We start from the raw sequence: 16,702 nt of genomic DNA on the forward strand, positions 1-16,702 counted from the left end.
TCTCCCAAATTTGGTTGCCTTTAGACACAGAAAGACAGATGGAGATGAAGGTGTCATTTTGAAGAAGACTATGTACTAAGAAAGCCAGAAGATATTTCTGGGGTATGGATCAAAACCGTTAACTCCCCCAAGTTATCCAAGCAGAGAGTAGAACTTTGGTGGTCTGATAGCGGACATGATAGGCTTAAAGCCACGCCATTGCCTACAGCCAAGCTGTTGAACTGTTGCATCGTCGACAACAGCCAAACCTCTACTCATAACACCAACGTACACATTACCGAGGATCATCACACCTGTGTCCTCTCATGACTAAGTATCGAATTATCCGCAAGCCATATCCCGATGAGAAAAATGCCACTCTCTTGACGCCGCTGTTGTAAAATGATTCAAAGGTAATGCCCCCTCCTGTAACACCAAGTCTTTTCTCTGGTAACAAGGACGCTTAAGCATGATGTCGCTCGCATGTAAAGTTTTCCATTATAGGGGTCGCTTGATACCGGTTTAGATTCGGTTGTGCGCGCCAGGAGAGCCACTGCCATACGATGAGCGCCTGGCGGTCGAGGCAGGCATATGTGGAGGCGGCAAACTCGAAGGATCGTCAGCGAGGAGATCTTCGAGGAACGCACTAGGGGCGCGTTGGCTTGGTGGTCGATTGAGATTGAGGGTCGAGTTGCTGATATCCCTTCGGCCTTGGAATGAAGGTGAATCTGGAGGGCTGGGATTCAAGGTATGTCGTGAAGGAGTGCCAAAGTGGCCGCGTGAATCAGGGCGTAAGTTGGTCATGCTGATGTTATTCTCATGTTGGCCACCGGGAGAGCTCGTGCCAGCCGCATAAAAGCCAGATGGTAAAAAGGCAGAGCCACGATTGCCAGCCCCATTGCCTGATGCTGCGGCAGTCGGGGAGAAAAACAGATTGGAGGCGCTGGGAGTTGACGATAGAACAGGTCCGCGGGTGGTTCGTCGCACGCCGCGACCAGCAGAGAGAGACATTGTAGACCCGGTATCAGTATATTTATAGAAGGGTGCAGGGGGCGCAGGAAAGCCTGTCTTTGCGTTCTCGTCATGCTGGGCCTTGGCTGCTCGCTCAACAGACCGATGGAGGAGGATGCCAACGATAAGACGCCAGAGTAGGATGGCAAGCCCAAGAGCGCCAAGGATGGCACCAACTGCAATAAACACGGTACCGTCAGGGGCGCTCGAGTGCCGCATGAAAGGAGCATTGTTAGTAGGGGGGACAGAAGGAGCTGGATAAGTAGGAATTGGCTTGTATCTTGTCAAGGTAGGCATAGCTTCTTCCGTGCCAGAAGAGGCGATGGATGTAATCGTGGACTGAATGTCTGTGGTTTTGGTTGGACCCTCTCCTGTCGCAGTACTGGCCGGATCATCTTGCGCAGTAGACTTGGACTCTTCTTTTTCCTCCGTTTTCGAAGGCTGCTCGTCTTTCGTTGACGCAGACTTCGCGTTATCCTTCGTCTCAGTACTAGCTGGCTCGGCTTTGTTGTCATCACTGCTCTCTTTGGCAGACTCAGCAGCTGTGTTGGTGGGTTTATTGGCATCGCTGTTCTTCGAATCGCTCGCCGCAGGAACAGCAGATGGGTCATTGTTCTTGGGATCATCCTTGGTATCTTGGGCCAAAGCCAGGCCACCGTACAGTGAAACGGAGGCAAAGACCGAGACCAAAAGGTCAGGTCTCGGTAGGTAGTTGATCGGTCTCATGATCAATTAGTCGTTTCAAACGGCTTTTTTAAGAATGGTTGTCCAAACAAAATACGTCCTAGATCGATATCAGGTATTGTTGGAGAAAGATATCTCGCGAGATAGGCGTCAGAAACCACCGGATGATTGTGTGAGACTTTGTTTTGCGATCGATCAAGGGCGAGTGAGATAAATTGCGTATATCGAGGGTGGTTAGGAATGTTAAAAGGGGAGGTCGAGCCTTGATCTGGCAGATGTGTGCTTCCGTAATGAAATAGCGCGTAGAAAAATAGGCGTGTTTCTTCGAGAACCCAAAGTAGGAGGCGACTGATTGCTCGACAGTAATGTGTACGTACGAAGGGATATACCGCGTCTATTGTTCTGGCAAGGGGGCGAGCGGAGTGAAGACAGCAAGCGAGAGATGGGTAATTAGTGAAGTTATCTGTGCCGGCCACCTGCAACTCGAACGAAGGAATACAACAAGGACTAATAAAGAAATAAAGAATGTAATAACTGCATAGGTGAGCGAATGAGTGTGCGTAACCAAGCGAGTGGGCGAGACGCACTACCAAAAATCGCGTTAGCAATTGTATGATAGAGTGAAGATCGGGTTGAAGCGATGGGACGGGGAAGGGACTTCAAAGACGGGGTCGCACGACAGAGGGAGAAGCGGGCAGGGACTGGGGCTTGCTGCACCTTCCTAATGCCTGCCTGTCAATGCGTGGGCCAGGTGTTTGCGAAGGGCAGGCCAGTAAAAAGGAGAATGGTGCACCTGATGTTTAAGATCGAATAGGTCTAGACCAGGTGCTGGTGGGAGGATCTCATTCGCCCACGTTCGATAGCGTCTGGCTGAAAAAACATTAGCAACACTGCAAATATCAGGAGAAACCGCGGTCTTTATTAGGAGAGGCTAATGCGGCAATTGTTTTGAATGTACAGCGGCTATCAATCCTTTGGATTCGTTTGGTGAAAATTGACAGACACGGCTCGCCGCCACGCAGATATGGTGGTCAGCTTTATATCCCCAGCGGCTGGCTGTTCTGTCTTGGCCCACGAACCTAGATGGCTCTTGGTGTTGTGCCTGAGAGCCTAGTCTAACCATGGCTGCTACATGGAAAGCATGGTGTGTACATTCAAGTAAATACATGATAGTTCAGTACCCAGTATCTGTTGTTGTCCAGCTATGAACGGAACAGGTTTGAAGCATTGTCGATATCCTGTTACATTTGACGAATACTTAGTTGTATGCCCGATTCGCGACGGTTGAGTATTGTTAAGTGGCTTTCTGTCGCTACCCTTCTTGATGCATTATCTTGCAGATACTACTAGACGTAGAGACGCTGTATCCGAACCGTTGGACACCGTTGAAACGGCATGCAAAGCAAAGTGTTTCAACGGCGAGGATGCTGCTCCCTACAATGTTTATCTGAATAGAGTTTTGCCTTGATCAATACCATATGCGCCACATCACCATATTTCGGTCCCTTACTACGTAGGTAGGTACTTATGCCCTGAATACCTATCTACCAGGTACGAAGCCAAACTAGAACTAAGAACTTATGTGAGTACCTTAAGGTACATGCTCTATAGTGATACTTGTCCTATCCGCAGCTCAACTCCATTGTTTTCAGGGTCCCGCGTGAGCGGAGCGAGCATCGCACCGACCAGCGGGGTAATCAATATGGCATGGCTCTCTACAACGGGGATCTTTTGCGTCTCCGCGAGTGGATTCCTGTGTTTTGCAGTTTATGGCACCCAGCCACGCGAAATGTCTCCACCACCACGACCCACCTCACGATGTCGCACTTCCAGACGGAGGAGCATCACGTGATCTCAATCGGCGCTAAAGCAAGGCCGGTCCCGTCCACGCGCGAAGCCTCGTCATTGTCAGCCTCCAGTTCCCAGCATCGTCAACACTATCATTCGTCAACGATCAGCGGTCCTGCAACATCAGACAACTGCACTACAAATACCAAACCTATCGCACCGCACATAATTTTAAACATGGAGGAAGAGCGACTTTGGAAGTTCCGACGGCCCGAGTGGCTTAACACGGTCTGGGCCCGAAATGCTGGTGTCTACAGCGCTGGAGCTATTGTACGTTGAATCTAAAATTGTCCCCTGCCTGAGTATCTGGCGTCCTTCTTCATTGCATGGCTCTCTTAACGCATAATGCGCGACTTCATGCACCTTATTTGTCAATAGTTTTCGGTACTAACCACCTGGTGCGCTTTAGTTCTCCATCGCCTTTTACATCATGCTCGATTCCGCAGTTTGGTCCAAGTCATCGCGCAACGGCTCCGATATCCATGTCAAGTTTGTTGACTGGCTGCCCTTTATCTTCTCCAGTTTGGGCATGCTTATCATCAACTCGGTCGAAAAGCAACGCCTGAGCGCCGATTCCTTCAGCTACAGCGGCAATGGGGTAGCGTGGAAGGCTCGGGTGGTCCTGTTCTTAGGGTTTGCTGCTCTCGCTGGTGGAATGGCCGGTGGTGTCACCGTCTTTGTTCTCAAGTTCGTTGTGCCCAGCGTCGCTATGCCTGCTCTTGGTATGGGAATTGAGAATGTGCTCAGTAACGCTCTTGTTGGCGTTAGGTAAGAAGAATATTATCCCAGGCAATCGATCGTTTTCGCTAATTCCGCACAGCTCTGTCGTCCTTTGGATCAGCCAGAACATGGAAGACGAGTACTCCTACAACCTCTCTCTGTAGGAACACCGCAAAGCGACCAGAATAAACTTCCGAATTTGGGTGATGCAGGGGCGTATTGGTGGGCTAGGCTGCATTCTTGGAGATGAAGACAAGCTGTACGATTAAGAGACAGAGCTTACGGCATATTACACCAATGGCACATGGTCGCCCTACTGATGTTCCACATATAGGAACACATGGCAAGGAGTACTGGCGACAACATATCTGAACACAACTCGACTACCATTAATACATGTCGAGTATATACCTTTTCTGAAATAAGAGTGGTTTAGATTTAACGTTTGTAAGGATGGAGTTAAGGAGGTTATTACGCGTTGAATACCATCCCGCCTTGTGAGCTTGGAGGCAGCGGGTGTCCAGAAGCATGAGACTACGTGAATATGAGCATATACCTAAAGTGAGGAGCTTTTTGATTGTCTACCTACTAACTTAGTAGGTAGTTGTGCGAGTGATACTGAGCTCTGAACATGTTTATTGGAGGGAGGCACAAGTGTTTGTGCAACTGCCCTGACCGGGGCAGATACGCTGAAAACAAGAGTAGGATGGAGTAAGCCTGACATGAAGCAGCTAAGATGACTAGACGAAGACACCCCGGGACACCCCACAGAAAGTCAATAGAAGGTGACATACATCTGCCTTTACGGATACATAACCAATTTTTGATCGCCTTCAACTTCTTGGATAGGTAGTTACATTTCTTTCATATCACAACGACCGACGAAACTGAAGATCTCGCGATGGCAGATCGAACACGGACAACAACGAATGGCACGGGGGTTCCCCGCTCTCGCAATGGCGCCTCTTCAGCAGGCGTTCGTCGCAATCTATTCCAAAGCCAGTTGACCCGGCGACCTACCGCTGGATCGACTTCTACGTCTGCCGAAACACTGCATTCAGACGTCGATATTTTATCTGATACATCTGAGATCGTAGTTCGCGATAAGCACGGAGAAATTGAGCTCGGGGACCCTCCGACACCGATGATGGAAGACGAGGATGAATTGCCTCTAGACCATAGGCAAGAGTGTGAGAGTAAGACATGCGCAGGACTAGAGATCTACCCATGCTAAAATGAGAGTAGAGGAAAGACAACGTCTAGCAGAAGCAGTTAAACATCACCAGATACATCGTCATGCTATGACGGAACAACCTGAAGGTGCGACATGGCCTTGACTTTGTTATTCTCATCTTATTAACGCCGCATCAGAACTTCTTGAAGCTGTAAGAGCAAGTCTACGAGCCAAAGTGGCAGCCCTTGCCGAAGATAATTGGATGTTTGAACCAGAAGAACAGCCCCGTGGTTAGCCCAGTCTTTTATTTACCTTACAACGCCTGCTGTCTATGTTTTTCCCAAGGCAATATGGTATACCAGCATCCAACCTCACAGATCAGATTATCTAGTCCAGACCTTCCGCTGCGGGGGCATCTTGCCGTTGCGTAACCTGTTTACGCTTTGGCTTTTCTGGTTGGCCGCCACCGCCAAAGAAACCGCTCATCATATCCATAAGAGGGTTGCTCTGTCGAGGCTTGGACAGGCCGAAGTACATCTCTCCAACCATCTCAAGCGCCTCGGCCCATGTTCCCGCCTCGTTGATTTGTGTGGCATACTTAGACACCAAAGCACGGTAGAGTTCGGGCGCGCCGCGTTGGATAGCAAGAAGGAGAAAGCCAAGAAAGTTGAGTAGAGGCAGGCTTGGAAAGATGCGGATGTCACCAGCGGAGCTCGATACGTCTTGGACACCAAGGTTCGGGTTATCGTTGGAGAGGGAGCTGGTGAAGAGGCGGTAGCAGGTATTGGCAGCACGAACATTGCCAACGAGGAGATATGGGAGAACTGCACGGCCGGCGAAGAGAGCCGCTTGATGAGGCTCGCTCTCCTTGTACCAATTATATTCCATCTTTGTCAGAATCTCGGGCGAGTCCTTGGTTCCCAATATCAAATGTTTCTCGGCCTCGTATGTATCGTGCTCCTCGGCATATAGTGAGCCAGCGACATGGTGAAGCTCGGGATCTCCAGCTGGGTATTCGCCAAATTTTGCTGACCAACTTTCCCCAATGATGTCAGTATGCTCGTTCGCGATAGCTCGTCAACACAACGACGCAGCACTTACGCTATGATTTCACCGATAAACTTCTTCCTCGTAGGCTCGCCAGCCTCGAATAGTCGCAGACACGTCAATAGTCGACCCTTGGCGGTAGCATCAGGTTTGAGTTCTGCCTGCTTGTAGACGTCAACCAGCATAGCACACAAATCTCCTCCACTACCACCCTGCCCCGCGCGCAGCAAAGCTTGGGATACAGTGGAGAGAATATCGATCGCGGCAGGCCAGTTGGAAGTCTTGATGTATCGAGATGCCGCGACACGGGTCTGCTGTTGAGCTTCGTAATAATCACCCTCTTCGATCTTGGCCTGTAGCCGGGCAACTATACGGTCAACCTTGCTGGCCATGGTAGACGTTTGTAGGGTGAGTGACTTGAGGAAAGTCTTGCGGTTTGGTAGCGATATGACCGAAGAAATATATTATGTAGTGACGTAGAATACGTAACGATATTGAGGCGAGGTGTTGCAGCTCAGGTGGGCGACTGTTGGTGGAGGGGTTCAGGTTGGCTATTACCAGTACGTACCCGAAGCTTCAAGCTGGGCTCCGTCAGAAACAGTGGTCCACAGGAAGGGTCCACTTTTATAGGTAGCTCAGGCTCGATAGAAGCCCCTCTCTGGACTGGATTTTCTCTCCTTGACGTGAGAACCACACGAACCTCGCGCTTGGAATCCAAACTCTACACTGAGCCAGCTTTGTTATGCTATCATAGGCTGTAGCACTTCAGGAGATATCGTCTACTGGCATTGTATCAACTTCCCAGACGTGGACAGTGTAAGTTCCAGCTGGCCTTTGCCGCCTTTAGTCGTGTCGTTGTCCACGTACCGGTATGCCAAAGCTTGGGCTGTTGTGCTTTCCCTCATCCATCCTGTGTAGAGCAACTGATTAAATTACATACCGAACTTGCATGCAAACACGGAACTTTGAGCTTCGATCCATATTGAATGATTATGCTGGGCCAAAGTCAGCGTCGTGGCGGAAGAGAGTTAAAACTAATGCAGTAAGGTTCGTTTCTGCCCCACAAAGCGATCTTAAGCAGGTCATAGGCGGGCTCATCAGCTTCGCCTGATATAAGAAGCTCGCATTCACCTGTTTGCTCCGTCTCAACTCTCCAACATCGATAGGCAGATAGTAATTTCTCGTTACACAGAATGCAGCTCAGCATTCATTCCTTACATAGGCTATCAATTCTTACACCTATTAACAAATAGAAGCGTGATTAGTTTAGTGGTAAAATCCTCCTCTCCCATGGGAGGGTCCCGAGTTCGATTCTCGGATCACGCATTAATCTTTTGCGTCTCACAGGTTTACATTCTTTTTGACCATTGAACAACATAAGCCATGGCAGTTCTGCCTAGTACAGTACTGTCCCTGGCCAGAACGTTGGTAATATGCTTGTGTTGCTGCGTTGCATTCTCTAATATAAAGTATACTGTCTGAAGACTAAGGTAATAAGTACCTACATAGTAGTGGATAAGATAGAAGACAGTATTGGCTTCGATTGCTTACATTTTATATCATTTTGGAAAAATCTATTTCGTTTGATAGTAAACTGTAATTGCTTGATGTCTGCTAATATATCGACAGGTAAGTGTATGTATACAATATCTGTAGTTATGAATGCTTTGACTTTCCAGTAGTTCCCTCGGGGGCTTCTACCCGAACCGATAGCAGTCCGGCGTCTCCCCGCCGGGACCCCAGTTCCCGCACGTTGTTACATGGACATCAATATGCCGAAGCCGGACTTATTAATACTTATTCATTCAATGTCGCTAGGCTTAAGTCCGCCTTTTATAAAGAGCTCAAGGCCTCGATCTCTTGGTTCCTGTCTTTATTTGTTTTGATCTTAATTGCTTTCCCAACCACGTCATACGCACTAGATATTATGGCCTCATCTGCCCTCCAGCGTAAGCAGATCATCTTAAGATCGTTAAAGCATCTCCCTAACAACTCTTGTAGGTCTCGTACGCTTTGTACCTAGATCTAGTCCTTCCAAGATCCTTATCGGCCAGCCAGCAGACAAGGATATTGATGTTGGTGCTGCGTTACGCAAGGGCCAAGAGGTTGCAGTCAATGTTTGGTCAGGTTCATCAGTCCTATCCCCAGGATCCTCGACTGGTACTACCGAAACCATTGACCGCGTCCTGTCCCCTCTTGCCCAGAATGAGATCGGTACTATTCGATGTGTCGGTCTGAATGTATGTCAAGCTACCTTACTCCTGGAAATCGCAGGATCTAACTCGCATTAGTACAGAAAGCACGCTGCGGAGTGTGGACTTGATCCCCCAGCAATCCCGGTCATCTTCATGTAAGTCTGGCTGATCAGTAAACAAGACTATGCTTTGAGTTGACCTGCAGATAGGAAGCCAGCGACAACGATCGTGGATCCTTGGCCAGCTCGTGGAACCATTCCCAAGCTGAGCCAGGTGGACGAGTCTGGCGACTACGAGGCAGAATTGGCTGTGGTAATTGGTAAGACGGCTAAGAACGTGAGCGAGGCCGAAGCTTTGGACTACGTTCTTGGATACACTGCCGCCAACGATGTTTCCAGCCGCACTCAGCAGCTAAACCAGTCTCAATGGTCCTTCTCAAAGAGCTTTGATGGGGCTTGTCCATTAGGTAGGTTCATCTGAGGCCATGGTTGATTGAGCTAACAATTTCCCTATATAGGCCCAACACTGGTTCTCAAATCTCTTATCACAGATCCCACCAAGCTTCACATGCGAGGGTTAAAGAACGGCGAAGTGTATCAGGAGAGCGGCACTGAGTAAGTAGCACCACGCACAGTTTTGCGAAGTTCTCCACTGACTTTACTCAGCGACCTCATCTTTTCTGTTCCTAAGATTATTAGCTGGCTGTCTCAAGGCACTACACTTCCCCCAGGAACTGTCATTGTCACTGGCACCCCCGCCGGTGTTGGAATGGGCCGAACTCCCAAGGATGCGCTCCGGCACGGCGACGAATTCGCGGTTGAGATTCTGCCTCATATTGGAACACTCACCAACATTTTTGAGAATGAGAAGAGTGGCTTCATGACCAAGTTGTAAACACGCAACAAGCCAGATAATTGTATAAGTGATCGCTCTGGGTAATAGTTGATTCAATGAATGAAACTTAAATATGAGTTCATGAATGATGCTTCATGGGGATCACTGAACTGGTCAAAATAACGAATACTGGCAACTGGCTTAATCAAGAAGAGCCAAGACGTGTCAGCGTGAGAACCAAGTCATGTGTTGTCTCACTAAGGTACTTGTATGCACCCCGTTCCGATTCTGTCTCCATTGTAGACTAGGTACTCTCAATTGTCTGTCATACTATGGTTGCGCCTAACCTGGAGAATTTGTCTGACTATTCGCAAAATGAAGACCACGACTATTCTCCTGCAACCATTGTCATCCATTACTTTCATCAAGAACATTAGAAAAATGTCGGCTCATGTTACTGCACCTCAGACGATGAAGGCGTTAAGACTGGTTGAGATAAAGTTGTCTACCTAGATCTTGTGCTTTGTGCGCTTGTTGACGTCTTTAGTTTCATAAGAACTACACCCTCCTCCACGATGTCCCAGTGCCAAAACCAAAGCCCGATGAAGTCCTCATCAATGGAGCAGCCGCTGGCTTTTCAGAAATCATGGTTTATCATGGCATAACCCAGGTATCATTACCTTTCACCGGCTCTCATGAACCAGCCGGAACAAAGAGTCGCTCTTGGCTCTGATGTACCTGGGATATGGCATATAGGGGATCGTTTGGGAGTCACAAACTTTATGGATCCTTGCCAGGGCTGCAAAGAATGCAAATGGACTATGCAGAGTCTTGGATCGCTCGATCCACGTTTCTGTTGTAATAGGACAATGTGTGGCATCATTCGTCGTGATGGAGCCTTGCCGAATACATAGCTTCCTGGCATGGTGCTCTAATGTCCTTGCCTGACAGCATAGGCTTTGAGTAGGCAGCCCCTTTGGTGTGTGCAGGGGTGTGTTTCCCAGAGTTGAAAGTGTTTTATTGCCCTTGATATGCTGACAACCAATCTCAGGCAACCGACTGGCCCAGGCAAATATGATAAAGGGCGAGACTATTGACATCACCGGTATAGGTTGCCTCGGCTTCTTTCGCAAAGGTTAGAGGCTATAGGTGATAGCTATTGACAGCCATGAGGTTGGTCTGAAGCTCGCTTCTGGAGTGCCATATCACCTCCAACCGGATATCGTACTCAAGCTTGATGACCCAGAAACTATTCAGAAGATCTCGGATTTCACTGACGGAATTGGTCCCAAAGCTACCGTTGTATGCACCAGCGACGATACTGCCAATGACTGGGCTGCTCAACGCTTGCGACCAAGAGGAATATTAGTGGCTGCTGGCTTTCCTGAGTATGGCCTCAAATTCGACCCTATGAATCTCATCTTGAGAGAAATTTTCGTCAAGGGAACAGTCCATGGTAGCATGGATGAGACTCGAGAGATGATGGGATTTGTAGTCCAGCACGGAATATGCAGTCATTTGACCTTGCTCACGATGGAGGAGGCAGAATATATCGAGGCCAAGTCAGAAGCTCAGGCTTTCATGGGCCGCCCGTTGTCAAGATTGGAATGCACTGCATGGATTTAGCCTGGCATCCTTGCCAGTTCCTTTGCTGATCGATTGCGGCTGGAGAGGCATGAGAAATGCTCTGTTTTCAGGAATATCTGCCTCCGCATGTTGGCATGAGACAACCGTGCAGTTTCGAGCTTGTCGAATATCCGATTTAGTATCTCAACAGCGATCTTCTTAAATCACTGGTCAGGTGGTGCAATTAAATCATTAGTTTTGTTATTGAGGAGTTTTCTGACTCCCACTGCGAACCCTTCCCAGGAATATCAACATGGGGTTTCTCATAGGCCATATTCCATGTACATCGAACACAGTGTCTCCTGCCCGAATAGCAAGGTTCACATAGCTTGAGTCCTTCCTGTATCACAAACATGCTTGTCCAAATGTCTAACTTCGTTATTCAGCCCCGAATCACAAGTTCCAGGCATTGCCCGACGGTCGTCGTCCCTTCTCGTATAACCACTTGCTGTTCAACCCGACACTTGTTCGCTTGCCTCCAGCGGAACCGGGAGAGGCAGGGTCTGAGAAGAGGTTGGAAGAAGAGCTAGCTGCAAATGGGCTCGTTGACCCAAAAGAAGACCTTCTTCCATTTCCGAAACTGTTGATGCTCTTTTGGAAAAGAGGACTGCCCAACGGTGAGCCAGCCGCTCCCTGAATAAGAGGACTTCCTCGCCCAGAAAGAGGCGAACTGCCATAGCTTCCTCGGCTTCCAACAGAGCCACCTATGGAAGGTGTGCGTGAATATCGAGGAGGTGTGCTGAACTTCGCGTCGGGGGTTGGGGCAGCCGAGGAAGGGTCCAGGCCCAGCAGCTTGCGCTGAGCAGGTGTCAGAGGGATATCGGAGAGATCATCTTTCGGTCGAATCAGGGGCAGACACGCGATGCCAATGTTGATAAATGGTACGAGGTTAAGAACGAACCAAGCCCAGCCCAAGTATAACCTAAAAGAGCTAGGAACACTAAAGACTGGAGTTAACGACTGGTCGGTCGCAAAAGACCTTCGCGAAAACTCACACTTCAGAGCCAATGTAAAGCTTGGCTAAGACCTGCGAAAACCAAAATACTAGCAGCGCAACGACATTGTAGGCGATCTGGAGCACATTCTTCTCTGAGAAGGTCGTCGCATTATGACGCCTGGCGATCTCGTTGAGTCGTGGGTGACGCCAAGTACCTGGGCTGTCGGTCACTGGAGGACCGCCAACGGTAGTTGTTCTGACGGGAGTGGCCATGTTGGGTGCTTGGAGTTTGGAAGACTTGGACCTCTGCCGACAATAGTGATTATATATTGGTTCTGTTGTTTGTTGAATATCCTTCAGTCTCTTGAACGCTCTGCAAGACTGGCCAGTTCTCTGCGATGTCTCCAAACTTTTTAAAAGGAGACTTTCCTGTCGTCAATATCCCTGTTGGTTAGTATGTATATCGTCCTGGCCGAAGCCGTGGTGAGCTTGGTTGCTCCCTTGGGTATGAGATTTGTTGATGTAAAGAGATGAGGGAGTACAATCCCCTGCTAGAAAACACAATGCCTAGGCCGCTGCTACACCTAGCTTATTAGCTCGGGTCGTTGCAGCGCGACCAGCACGGACCATGCTTAAGGTACAGTACAAACAACGCCACAATATTACTTTGAGCCACAGCTCTTTCAGCCTCCTTGCTCCACCGAACACCTCCCTGCCTGTCCTAAAGTACGGAGTCCCTAGTCGTGAATCAGGTACGACGGGCTCCTAGACTGTGGTAATGTACCGTGACGCGCTCAGCAACTTCCCGGCTCGTGGGCGTCTCTGCTGCCCCAGGCAAACTAACACAAGACAAGGAAAAGGCTGAGGAGAGGAACTGGCAACTTCGCTTCTTACTTCCGTTCCCATCTCCATTTCTTCCCATCCTAAAGTATCAACAAACTCCAGAACCTTGACTCGTTCTATTTATTTCTAAAACACCAACACTGATACTATCATCGTTGTCGCATTCGCAACCCGCAAACAATCTGCGCGCAATCTGGTCTTCGACGCAGTCATCATCAATCAATCCCCACCTCCATCTCCCTGCCAAACATTGATAGTCCGGCCGAATTGTCGTTTCGCGATGCGCCGTTGATCAATCCAGACGATTTGAACTTGGACCTCTATTTCTCGCGACCCCTTGCGAATACCCTCTTTTTTGTTAAAAGCCACAACCACCTACAATGGCGTCTCCTGCCTCTCTCGCTGCGACGTCTGAGGTTGATCCTCCCAGCTCACCCGGTCAGCCCGAAGCCAAGTCCTTTGTCTCACGAGCCATGACTGAGGACGACGATACTCAGATGGCCAATGCCACTCCCGATCCTCAAGAAAAATCGTCGCGAGGTAAAACAAAATCATCACAAAATAAGGACGCCGCAAATCAACCGACGATTGGCAAGATACGCCATCTAAAGAAGGAAGATGGTGAGCCTCTCTGGAGAGAAGACATTCAATACGACTTCCTTAAGGCTGTGTTCGATAATGAACAATGTGTTTTTACCAATTCATATGAACCCAAACGACTCCAGCGCCAATGCTTTGCCGACTTGTATATTGACACAATGTCCCGCAGCTCAAAGACCAGCAAGGTGCTTCGCGATAAACTGCTAAGTGATAGAGAAGCCGCAAAAGGAATGGCTATGGTGTGTCTTCTTGTCAACATGGGCCGAATGAATACCACTCTGAACTGTAAGGTCAATCTTCTCACTCTTGAAACCACCGCTAACATTTCCAGTCTTCCCTGAGATGAGAGCTCAGCTCCGTACATACCATGCCATCCCATCACTTCAAGCTCGCCAGGATCCCCATGCCTACAAGCAGCTTCAGGATGCACCTCGTCTTAAGTCTATTCTAAAAGGTGGTGCAGAAGATCGAGAGGAACCCAACTCTCTCGACAAAATTAAGCAGTTGGACACTCCTCGCACAAACCCTGTCAATCTTATATTTGTCATGTGCAACACAGCTCAGAAAATCGCCGAGCTTCACTTTCCTCGCCATCGCGAACTCCACGACCTGATCATGAGGACTGAATACACGAGCAAGTCAAGAGCGAATGCATTCCTCTGGCTTATGTGGTTCTATCTTGAATCTGATTTTACGGAAGAGGGCTGCGAAGAGAACCCTTTCGGGCCTGGGGTCGACTACGGGCTAGATGTTGCCAACCAGGGCGTACCTGAGCTTGTGGAGATGACTCCCGAAGAGAAGGCAAAGGAGAACGTAGACACTGAAGAAGAGATTGAGTTTGGACGCTCCAAACAAAAGATGCGGGCGAAGATTCTTGAAATGGACCAGGCTCTCCTCAATGAAAGGGACACCAAGAGAAGCAAAATGCGACCATCTTTCGCTGATGAGGGTCCAGCCATCCTCCCCCGCATCAGGCCCTCGAAGCATGAGTCTGACATGGATAGCACACGGTCAACACCTCCGCCTAGGGGGCTTGGTCGCGGTCTTGCATCTAATCGCAGAGGCGCACCCCTCAAGTATCAGATCTTCGAGGCCTCCTCTCCGGCACATACTGTCAATGAGGGAGTTGTTGCAAGAAAGCCCCGCCCCCCAACAGCCCATCAACTCGCTGTTGAACGAAACAGGAGCCAGAGGGTCGAGTACATTCTTGACCGTGGTCTTCGCCGCCAACACCATAAGAGCCGAAAACTCAGACGACAAGATGGTGCTGTGTTCAGAGCCTATCAAAGACTCCAGGTCCAAGAAGATCCCTTCGAAGACAGTGATGATGAAACCTCGACTCCTCGGAACCTAACATATGGAGATAAGACTCCAGGGCCATTCAGAGAGAAGGGCGTGGGTGGTCTTTGTCTTCTGACAAAGGAGAAAGATGACTTTGGCGAAGAAGTCAGTGCCTACGCCGGGGCGTTGAGACGGGCGACGAGACGTCTAGCTCGTTGGGGGCCACGATCATCGGAACTTGGTGTCATTGCCCCAGTCAAGCGACCCAGACCAAAGAAACCGGGAGAGGACGACGGAGATCTTGATCTGGATGACGAAATGGATAAGCAGAACGGTGATGCTAACGGCGATGTTACACTTGGGGATGTCACAGTGGGAGACATGACGGCTGGCGATATTACCATGGGAGACGTCACAATGGATGATGCCGAGATTGAAGACCAGACAGTTCTTCACGACGACGAAGACGTAGATGATGCCGATAGAACAGAGGTCATGGGAGATTCAGACGTGGATTAGGGGTCTACCAGAAGAAGAGGAACAAGAAGAAGAAGCAGAAGACGGCGTGTGTAACTCTACTTGGAAGGCATAAAGGCATGTTTAGCGATTCACAGAAGCTATCGCGGCGGGATTGGGATTGGGATTGGAGTTGGGTTTCTTTACTATTTCTCCCCCAGTTTTAAGGTGTAATTGTACGGCGTTGAAAGAACCACGCATGCACAGAGGTTGCGGTGAGGAACAATGCGGAAAAGCAATGCTATTTTCCTTAATGGTTTGCAAAGATAGCCAATAGATCTATATATTTGACAAGGCTGGAAATATTTCTAATCGCGAATACAAATACGAAAACGAAGCTATGAGCTGGCAGACGGATTTCACATGGTTAGAAAATTGCGGTCGGAAACGCGATGCGGAACGGTCAAGATGTTGATGGGCTAATCCTGGGGCCGGGCGGCTCCAGGGTCCAACTCAGAACAAGCCGGGCTTATTAAGTTAATTTCCGGGGCTCAACAGAAATTGTGAACTAATAGCCCCCTTCTTCGCGCGATTGATTCGTGACGACTTATTCCTTTCAACTTGTTCAACTTGGTCGGTCAACACAATGGCAAAGAACAAGTCAAAGTCAAAGTCCTCTGCGACCGCCGCATCGCAGGGCAGCGGCCTCAACAAGCTCCTCCTGGTTCTCGGTCTCCTCACAGCTCTCCTGAGCTCTGTCGTCTACTTTGTCGAGCAGAACCTGAACCAGTTCTACATCTTCGACCTCGATCACCTCGACGATCTCTCTAAGCGAGCCATCGCTAAGCACGGAGAGGACACCCGATCGGTTGTGCAGTACATCGTCACGGAGCTTAACGAGAAGGTTCCCGAGCACATCAACCTCAAGGAGGAATGGGTCTTTAACAACGCTGGTGGTGCTATGGGTGCCATGTACATCATCCACGCCAGTGTCACCGAGTACCTCATCATATTTGGTATGTTTGCCTGCTGCAATTGCATATCAATCGCTAACATTCAGTCAAACAGGCACTGCCATTGGTACTGAGGGCCACACTGGTCGCCACACCGCAGACGACTACTTTCACATCCTTTCTGGAACTCAGCTGGCTTACGTCCCTGGCGAGTACAAGGCTGAGGTGTACCCCGCCGGCAGCATCCACCACCTTCGCCGCGGCGATGTCAAGCAGTACAAGATGCCCGAGGGCTGCTTTGCGCTCGAGTACGCTCGCGGCTGGATCCCTCCCATGCTCTTCTTTGGCTTTGCCGACGGCCTTTCCAGCACCCTCGACTTCCCTACACTCTGGGATACCACTCGCATCACTGGTCGTGAGATGATCAACAACTTGCTCAAGGGCAAGCTGTAAGGAAATGCTTAGGTCTTGTGGAAATGGAATGACCTTCAGATCGTAGGGAATTGTGTGTTTA

General features: G+C 49.4%; 8 protein-coding genes across 8 annotated transcripts; 5 read left to right on the top strand and 3 right to left on the bottom strand.

The window, feature by feature from the left end:
- Positions 1-501: 501 nt before the first annotated feature.
- On the bottom strand, positions 502-1,716 carry FTJAE_8132 (CSI2-like protein; the record flags this gene model as incomplete). Its single annotated transcript, XM_037354917.1, has 1 exon — positions 502-1,716. The coding sequence occupies one exon, from the start codon at positions 1,714-1,716 to the stop codon at positions 502-504; it is 1,215 nt and encodes a 404-aa protein (XP_037204774.1).
- Positions 1,717-3,699: 1,983 nt separating this feature from the next.
- On the top strand, positions 3,700-4,406 carry FTJAE_8133 (VPS68-like protein; the record flags this gene model as incomplete). Its single annotated transcript, XM_037354918.1, has 3 exons — positions 3,700-3,792; positions 3,932-4,290; positions 4,343-4,406. The coding sequence occupies 3 exons, from the start codon at positions 3,700-3,702 to the stop codon at positions 4,404-4,406; spliced, it is 516 nt and encodes a 171-aa protein (XP_037204775.1).
- A 1,397-nt stretch (positions 4,407-5,803) lies between these two features.
- On the bottom strand, positions 5,804-7,444 carry FTJAE_8134 (DUF410 domain protein; the record flags this gene model as incomplete). The annotated part of the gene is made up of 4 exons (XM_037354919.1): positions 5,804-6,452; positions 6,518-6,891; positions 7,032-7,044; positions 7,404-7,444. The coding sequence occupies 4 exons, from the start codon at positions 7,442-7,444 to the stop codon at positions 5,804-5,806; spliced, it is 1,077 nt and encodes a 358-aa protein (XP_037204776.1).
- Positions 7,445-8,390: 946 nt separating this feature from the next.
- FTJAE_8135 (bifunctional 4-hydroxyphenylacetate degradation enzyme) lies at positions 8,391-9,552 on the top strand (the record flags this gene model as incomplete). The annotated part of the gene is made up of 6 exons (XM_037354920.1): positions 8,391-8,412; positions 8,465-8,703; positions 8,755-8,813; positions 8,868-9,124; positions 9,176-9,272; positions 9,324-9,552. The coding sequence occupies 6 exons, from the start codon at positions 8,391-8,393 to the stop codon at positions 9,550-9,552; spliced, it is 903 nt and encodes a 300-aa protein (XP_037204777.1).
- A 1,014-nt stretch (positions 9,553-10,566) lies between these two features.
- FTJAE_8136 (alcohol dehydrogenase 5) lies at positions 10,567-11,118 on the top strand (the record flags this gene model as incomplete). The annotated part of the gene is made up of 2 exons (XM_037354921.1): positions 10,567-10,597; positions 10,649-11,118. The coding sequence occupies 2 exons, from the start codon at positions 10,567-10,569 to the stop codon at positions 11,116-11,118; spliced, it is 501 nt and encodes a 166-aa protein (XP_037204778.1).
- Positions 11,119-11,511: 393 nt separating this feature from the next.
- Positions 11,512-12,328, bottom strand: FTJAE_8137 (nuclear pore complex component; the record flags this gene model as incomplete). The annotated part of the gene is made up of 2 exons (XM_037354922.1): positions 11,512-12,058; positions 12,114-12,328. The coding sequence occupies 2 exons, from the start codon at positions 12,326-12,328 to the stop codon at positions 11,512-11,514; spliced, it is 762 nt and encodes a 253-aa protein (XP_037204779.1).
- Positions 12,329-13,278: 950 nt separating this feature from the next.
- FTJAE_8138 (Dictyostelium kinase) lies at positions 13,279-15,298 on the top strand (the record flags this gene model as incomplete). Its single annotated transcript, XM_037354923.1, has 2 exons — positions 13,279-13,783; positions 13,830-15,298. 2 exons carry the CDS (start codon positions 13,279-13,281, stop codon positions 15,296-15,298), a joined length of 1,974 nt encoding a protein of 657 aa, XP_037204780.1.
- A 583-nt stretch (positions 15,299-15,881) lies between these two features.
- Positions 15,882-16,641, top strand: FTJAE_8139 (C-8 sterol isomerase; the record flags this gene model as incomplete). Its single annotated transcript, XM_037354924.1, has 2 exons — positions 15,882-16,251; positions 16,304-16,641. The coding sequence occupies 2 exons, from the start codon at positions 15,882-15,884 to the stop codon at positions 16,639-16,641; spliced, it is 708 nt and encodes a 235-aa protein (XP_037204781.1).
- Positions 16,642-16,702: the final 61 nt, after the last annotated feature.

This window comes from Fusarium tjaetaba (genome assembly GCF_013396195.1).
Source record: "Fusarium tjaetaba strain NRRL 66243 chromosome Unknown NRRL66243_c0000171, whole genome shotgun sequence".
In the NCBI taxonomy this organism is placed as follows: Eukaryota; Fungi; Ascomycota; class Sordariomycetes; order Hypocreales; family Nectriaceae; genus Fusarium; species Fusarium tjaetaba.